At 51.6% G+C, this 7991-nt stretch overlaps 1 protein-coding gene across 2 annotated transcripts; it reads left to right on the forward strand.

The window, feature by feature from the left end:
• Positions 1 to 469: 469 nt before the first annotated feature.
• LEP (leptin) lies at positions 470 to 2628 on the forward strand. 2 transcript variants are annotated; one of them, XM_029233823.1, is made up of 2 exons: positions 470 to 635; positions 2169 to 2628. In XM_029233823.1, exons 1-2 carry the CDS (start codon positions 492 to 494, stop codon positions 2526 to 2528), a joined length of 504 nt encoding a protein of 167 aa, XP_029089656.1. In that variant the 5' UTR covers positions 470 to 491; the 3' UTR covers positions 2529 to 2628. The 2 variants fall into 2 exon arrangements, with proteins under 2 accessions (XP_029089656.1, XP_029089657.1); XM_029233824.1 differs by having other exon boundaries at positions 490 to 635; positions 2172 to 2625.
• The last annotated feature ends 5363 nt before the right edge of the window (positions 2629 to 7991 follow it).

Below are 7991 nucleotides of genomic sequence, written 5' to 3' on the forward strand. Positions count from 1 at the left end.
ATCTCTAATAATAGGGTAGTAATAGTCCTCACAACACCTTTAAAGCTCTTTCACACACGTTATCTAATTTGATCCTCATAAAAGCCTGGAGATAGGTATATTGCAGGGGATGCAGGCAGGAGTTTTTAGCGGTTATAGGATATGCCTGAAGTCATGAAGCTAGTAAATGGCTGGATTCAAACCATACCTTAAAAGCCCGTCCGTTTACTCATGCCCTGTCTTCCTGCTCTGTGGTCTACAGCACACCTCACCGTGGTTTCCTTGATGCGGCCATGCCTTTCCCCAAGGGAATGCATTTCATTACTGTATTTCTAGACAATGAATTGCCTTTGAGGAAATGATAACCACAAGCAGAAAGCAAATCTCGTTTTTATCCGCATCTGAGAATGTGGTTGGTAACGTGACCTGTGGGTGTTCTCTGAGATCCCAGCGACATGCCACGTGTGGTTCCTTCTGTTTTCAGGCCCCAGAAGCGCATCCCAGGAAGAAAAATGCGTTGTGGACCCCTGTGCCGATTCCTGTGGCTTTGGCCCTATCTGTCCTACATTGAAGCTGTGCCCATCCGAAAAGTCCAGGATGACACCAAAACGCTCATCAAGACGATTGTCACCAGGATCAATGACATATCACACACGGTAGGGAGGGCCTGGGAGACGAGGTGGAACTGTGGCTGGCCCGTGGGGAAACCGGACCTCAGAGGTTGGCTGAGGCTGTGCAGCCTCGCGCAAGGGGCCTGGCAGCCTGGACGCCTCCCTACCGCATGGACAGCTGCCTCTGCTCTCCTGATCTCCCCTTGCCTCCCACCTCCTCACTCCCCTTCCTCCCAGACTGGAATCCTAGTGCCCAGGACCAGAGCATAATGGTCTGGTGTTCCCTTGGCAGGTGACCAGAGCCCCAGCAGCACCCTCTCTGGGCCTCCAACACATCTCTAGAACGTTCTAATCATTAGGTATTCTTCCTGGCTGGTAGCTGAACGCTGACCCTGTGAAGCTTCTCCTCATTACTGCTGGTCCTGCCTATCAAGCCCTCTTTCACATACAACCCTCTACGTATTTGCAAACAGCTCTCAATGTCCCCTGGGTCTTTTCTCTGGGGTCCACAAGCCTATACCTTCAGCCACTTCCCAGATGAGGTCGGTGTTTAGAATTAGGAAGGCTATGTGTGAATCCTCGCCCTTCTGTTCTCTATCTGTAAAATCTTAAGCTAGTTAAGCTCCTCAATGTCTTTAAACCCTGGTTTCCTCATCTAGATAATAGGACTACCTTAATAGTCTTCACAAGGTCGTTTCAAGATTAAATTAGATAAAGCAAGTGACACCCCCCCAACACACACACCCCTCCTGCAGAACCAGAACAGAGCATGCCCTCTTCAAAGGTTTTCAGACGTGGCTTTTGATATCCCCCTGCCTTAAAAGCCAACTTGTCCACCTGCATGGAGCAATCCAGAGACTTCCACATCTCCTGGCCTCTCTGGATTTCTAACAGTAGCCTTGGGCAGCCAGGGAGCCGTTAGGTGGCCGGAAGCAGGGACAGCTCAGAACTAGATAGCGTCTTGAGCATTTCATAGGGAAAAACGCTTAAGTCTCCTTGCTTTCAAAATAGTCATTCAACAAGCTGCACATGATAGACCCCGAGCGTCCCAACAGGTGTGGTGCAGGCAGTGAGCGCTGCGGGCAGCGGGGGAGGGGGAGAACCCCTCCTGGTAACCAGAGTTATTGGAGCGGAGGAGTGAGACGGGGGCCTTGATCCCTAAGGGGGTGAGACTTCGTGGAGAACCTGTCTGGGAGGAAGGCGTCCGCTGTGGGTGGAAGGGTTGGGGAGGGGCATGTATGGAGGACCTCAATGCCTGGGGAAGAGACTTAAGTCAGTAAGTAAGAAATAGGGAGTCATGGCTGGTTCTATAGCAGAGGCATCTGGAAGAGGAAACGGCCTGCTAAAGCTGGTCTGGAAGTGGAGGGCAGGCAGGGTGGTTTGGGAAGGGCAGGAAGACAGAAGCCCGGGAGACCAGCTTGGAGGCTTGGCAGCCACGCGGGCACAAGAAATAAGGGCCTAGGCAGGATGGTGCGGAAGGGGGAAAGGAGACACCTCCACGCTCGCGGGAAGGGCCAGGGGCTTTGCGGAGCTGACTTCTCTCCCCTGAGCTCTTGCTCTCCCCTTCCTCCTGCATAGCAGTCCGTCTCCTCCAAACAGAGGGTCACTGGTTTGGACTTCATCCCTGGGCTCACCCCTGTCCTGAGTTTGTCCAAGATGGACCAGACATTGGCGATCTACCAACAGATCCTCACCAGTCTGCCTTCCAGAAATGTGATCCAAATATCTAATGACCTGGAGAACCTCCGGGACCTTCTCCACCTGCTGGCCTCCTCCAAGAGCTGCCCCTTGCCCCAGGCCAGAGCCCTGGAGACCTTGGAGAGCCTGGGCGGCGTCCTGGAAGCCTCCCTCTACTCCACGGAGGTGGTGGCCCTGAGCAGGCTGCAGGGGTCTCTGCAGGACATGCTGCGGCAGCTGGACCTCAGCCCTGGGTGCTGAAGCCTTGAAAGCCTCTCTTCCCAAAGCTGAGGGAAGAAACCTGAGCTTCCAGGTATCTGCAGGAGAAGAGAGCCTGTGTGGACATCCTTTATGCAGGCCTGCGGGTCATTTCTCTGTCACCCCTCTAAGCCGCTCTTCTTCCAAAGGCAGAAAACTCCAAGGCAGGAAACCAGAGATATAAATACATGGTTCCATGCCCACCGGGAAGGAGGGCCCATCCAGCAAACAGTGGACTAGATCTGGGATTTTCACAGAAGTCTTCCTCCCTGTTCCATCTCCCTCTCACTGCATGCTTCACCGTGACCCGGGGTGACTTTAGACCCTTTGCACGATCAAGCAAGATTCACTCTGAAAATCCGGGGAGCATCGTGAAGGCTATAGGCACACACAGCTGGATACTCCCACGCAACACAAGTTGGAAGCATTTATTTATTTATTATGCATTTTATTCTGGATGGATTTGAAGCAAAACGCCAGCTTTTCCAGGCTCTTTGGGGTCAGCCAGGGCTCAGGATGCTGCTGGGGTGCTGTTTCCAATCCCATCAATGGGCCTGACCAAGGCAAACCCATTTTGACTGACTTGAGGGTCCTCAAGTCAGTTTTCTAGAGACTGTCTTTGTTTCTACTGTGATTGACTTTTTTTTATTTTTTATTTTTTTTGGGCTGCGTTGGGTCTTCGCTGCTGCGGGTGGGCTTTCTCTAGTTGTGGCGAGAGAGGGCTACTCTTTGTTGCCGTGCGCAGGCTTCTCATTGCGGTGGCTTCTCTTGTTGCGGAGCACAGTCTGTAGAGCACAGGCTCAGTAGATGTGGCGCACGGGCTTAGTTGCTCCGCGGCAAGTGGGATCTTCCCGGACCAGGGCTTGAACCCGTATCCTCCGCATTGGCAGGTGGATTCTTAACCACTGCACCACCAGGGAAGTCCTACTGTGACTAACTTTAAATTACAGTGTTTGCAATGGCATTGCCCTGAATGGATCTCGACGTGCCAGGTTATTTTTTAAAAGAAGAAGATGAATTTTGTCAATTGTAACATATAGCCGTGTGCAACGGGAGGTAGGGAACGTGTTGGTGGGAGGGGGGAGAATCCAGAATGTATTTTCTGAATAACATTTGTGTGATGGGCTCTCTGGGTGGGGTGAGGTAATTTTCTCATCTTCGTGGTTTTCATGAAGAGGCGATGACTCCTTCAGGAGGGTTGTGGTGTTTTGCCAGCCGCCCATGGTCAGAGTGGTGAGGGGACTGAAGCTGGAGATTGTTGGGGCAGTGGTGGGCTCTGGCCTGCTCTGACTGCTAGAGAGTGGTCTTGCTTATCAGGGAGTGAGGACCCCACATTGGAGACAGTGATCCCCAGAGCAGGGGTCCTTGGTGTGGGCCTTTGAATGGTCTGGGTTGATCCCACACTGGGTTTATAACATGGTAGTGTCCCTATTTGAGTTTTGCATGCTCACCCATCCATTTGGGAAGGACTTTTATTCCAGTGGGAGGGTGAAATCTATAGGGGGTCTGTGGGCTTTAGCAGATGGTCCCAAGACCTGGGTCAACACTGGGTCAGTGAGTCCCAGGACCCCAGCACCAGCCTCCAGCAGCGCCCTTCTCGCTAGAGGTCATGTCCAGTAGAACAAACGAGGAGGCTTGGGTTTCCCACCATCCTGTCACTGTGATGCAGTCATCGCATTACAGGAGGTGGATCTGTCCAAGGAAATTGGAATCTAAGCAACCAGTTTTAAGACTGAGCTCCTGCTTGTGCTCAGCCCCTACTGGTGCCATGGGCTGAGAACCTCACCAAATAAATATTAAAATCCAGTCCTACCCTCAGGGACCTTCCATTCCAGATGGTAAAATCCCACTCAACCGCGTGCAAAGGCTGTCGTTTCACCATGGCAACTGAGCAGCTGAGACACAGTGCGGTCCTCAGCAGGTGGGAAATGCTGAGCTGAGGAGGGAGGTGCCCAGGACCCACAGGCTAATCCTGCTTGCACTTGGTAGCATTTTTACTTTTCAGGGCACGTCAGCATCTATTACTGTGATGCCACATGCCTTTGAAGCAGGATAGCTGAGAATTTAAAAGTAAGAAAATACCTAAGACCATAACAGCAGACAGGTGGCAGGACCAGGACTAGAACCCAGGTCCTCTGACCCCCCAGCGTGTCCCTTGAGCCAGGTAACGGTCTCTGGAGATACAAACAGGGTTGGGCAGGGAGAACTGGAGTGCTTGCTGGAAGAGAGGAGTTCCGAGGCCGATTTTGCAGGAGGTGAGGGAAGTGAATTGCCTGGAGGGAGGAGGCTGTTTTATTGAAGCTTTGGTGCTGAGACACCAAGGTGACAGGGTAATTAGCCAGTTACAAAGGAAGGCAGAGAATGGAAAGATGGGAGGGGAAGGGTCATGTTGAAGAGGACTTCAGGGGTAAAGATGTTTGCTACTGAAAGAGTCAAAAGTTCTAGAGTGAGACTCATGTGATGGACAGAGTCAGACCTGCTCTGGAAAATAAGTCCTGATAATTACAGCCACCCAGTCAGGCTGGGATGTTTTAAGCCTTTTGCTCACAAAACCTGGCACTAGGGCTCATTCCCAGAGTGTGAAGCTTCCAAAATGTAAATGATTGTGTTTTTCTGTAACATAAAACAATTTTTTTGTTCCAAAAAGTCCAAATAAATTTCCTTTGCCCCTCCGTCTTTGTTTGCTGTCGCCTGTCTTGGAGGGGCTTCGGAAGAGCTGCTTGTGTGTGACAGGGCACCGCCTGGCTGGCCCCCGTCCATCCCTGGGGTCAGCTCTGCCCCGGCTTGGCCATAGCAGGCCGCCAGTTATTCAGGCTAAAGGATTCCCCAAAAGCTCAGAGCACATTCTGCACCAGTCTACAAATCATCCTTGAGAAAAACCAAGCACCACATTATTTAAAAAACAAAAACTAAAAAAGAACAACCACAACAAAACCACAAACAAAAACATGCAACCCAATAACAGACCAGGTGCACAGACTCAAAAAGACAGGACTTTTCCGGTCGAGGGCACAGAACACAGCCACTCACCTCCGTGGTGCAGTTTGGACCTGAGAGTTTCAACCCAAGCCCCAGAGAGGACCCAGGGGGCTGGCCCATCGAAGGCAGTCACTTCCATGTGTGATTTCAAGGGCCCCCTTCCCCCACACACACAAAAAAATTGCTCATGGCTCTAGAGAGTTTAATGAGATAATGACCTAGCAGTGCCTGGCTTAGAGTAGATTTAAGTGAATCTCCTTCTTGTCACATCACAATTAGCAGCAGGCTTTAAATGTCAGTGATCTGGGACCAGAGAGCAAACGGGTGCAAATTCACCTCCAGTGAAGAGGACAGCTGCCCATCCTTTCCTGGGTGGGGAGGGGCAGGGAGATCAAGCTCCTGACAGAGGGGAGACTGCAGAAGGGGGGCAGTCAGATGTGGCCAGAGCAGCTTAAGTGGGTCACTTGGCAGCTTTGGGGGGAAGTGTCTGGCTTCTTCAGGCCAGAAACCCAAGGCAAACCAACTTAAATAGCAAAGAGAGAATTTTTTGGCCCATGTTTCTGAGAAGTCCAGGCCACGGTCCATCTCTTACAACATTTTCCTTTCAGTCATCCCCAGGGACCTGGAAGGTGCTGATGCCATGATCCACCCCAGTCCCTGCCCGCCTGAGGTGCGGAACAGGGACTGGCACCGTCTGAGCCCTCTCATTTCTGAGCAGACACAGCCTGAGAAGCCCCCGCTCACCTCCACCTGCCGGCTTGGGAAAGCAGCCCCCAGTAGCACGGTCTCGGGCAGAGGTGCCATTCGCTCCTCTGTGAGGTGACTCCCAGGGTCAGAGTGGAAGGGTGTGTTTTTCAAGCTGTACTTCCAGATCCTTTTCCCTCCTCAGGCATCCTGTCGTGCTCCCCTGAGGCAGCAGCTCACAACTGCCAAGCACCTGGCAGAGTCTTGGGGCAGCTTCTGGTCACGTTCAGCCTCCAAAGGCAAGACTTCGGCTAAGTCTAGTGAGAAAAACCTCAGATCAACCCAGGCGGACGTTTCTGAAGACCCGTCCCAGCAGCTTTCTGCACAACAACACACAGCCAAAATATGACACCCTATTTTTCCAAAAGGAATTTACAGAAACTTATTGCAGGCTTTAACAGCAGGACCTGAGTCTGGTGAAGCCTGACCTCACAAATCCACCTGGGTTAAGCTCACCAGTGGGGCGCTTAACCGTCAGGGTTAAGGCTGAGGTTAAGCAACTTAACCTCTCTCAGCCTCAGTGAATTATCTGTACAATGAGAGTATAAGAGCACGGTCCGCATAGGTGTTTGTAGAAGATTAGGTGGTAAAATGGTTGGGAAGCTATAAACCAGTGACTGATACACAAAAAGCACTCGATAAATTATGTTGTCGTTATTAGTATTAATGAGTCAGAGAAGCAAAAGGAATGAGGATTGAGGTAGCAGACGTGTCTGATGCCCTCGGCCCACCTCTGAGGTCAGTGCAGCTGAGCCCTGCACACCACTCCCGCACCACTCCACGCTGAAGCCTTAGGGAGCGCTCTCAGCCCACACGGGTCAGCCCAAAAGTGAGGGAGAGTGAAGACCCCGGAGAAGCAAGTCCCAACCAGTGGAGGTGGGGGCCAGCCCAGGTGCCCACACCAGTCACCACATCACTAAAGCGCTCTTGGTGGCTTTTCCTCCTTCCGCATCTCACTCTCCCCGCTCTTCACTCTTGCCTCCCCAGGTCACCTCCCAAATCTACCTCCTGCACCAGAACCCTTGTCTCAGGTCCTGCTTTTGGAGGAACTCCAAGGAAGACAACTGCAGAGCAAATAGAGTGGTTTTGGATGCTGAGAGAACTGTGAAGCAAGGTTCCAGAGAGGCGCAGGAACCACACAGCCACACTCAGGGAACCCTGGGCCATCCCGGGGCACAAGGCTAAGAGAGGGGTCCTCAGGAAGAAAGGAATCCACTCCAGGAAAGCTTGACTTGGGAAAGAGGTCAAGGACAGGAAGGGGATTCTACTAAGATGGAAGAATTGCAAGATAGGAAAGAAGGAAGGGGGGAGGGAGGGAAGGAAGGAAGGAAAGATGGAAGGAAGGAAGGAAAAGAATGAGGGAGGGAGGCAGGGAGGGGAAAAGGGGGCAGGAAGGAAAAAGGAGATGAATGAAAAGAGGAGAAATAAGGAATTCCCTGGTGGTCCAATGGTTAGGGCTCTGTGCTTCCACCAGAGGGGGCACGGGTTCGATCCCTAGTCGGGGAACTAAGATTCCACATGCCGAGCTGGGTGGCCAAAAAAAAAAAAAAAAAAAAAGAGGAGAAATATATATGAGGTTAAACATCACCTGTCTTAGTGAGTCCGGGATACTATAACTAAATCCCATAGTCTGGGTGGCTTAAAAATAGCAGAAATTTATTTCTCACAGTTCTGGAGGCTGGAAGTCCAAGATCAAGGTGCCAACAGATTTTGTTGTGGACAAAATTTCTTTGTTTGGTGAGG

Source organism: Monodon monoceros, unplaced genomic scaffold, assembly GCF_005190385.1.
Source record: "Monodon monoceros isolate NGI ecotype Baffin Bay Population unplaced genomic scaffold, NGI_Narwhal_1 Super_Scaffold_2, whole genome shotgun sequence".
In the NCBI taxonomy this organism is placed as follows: domain Eukaryota; kingdom Metazoa; phylum Chordata; class Mammalia; order Artiodactyla; family Monodontidae; genus Monodon; species Monodon monoceros.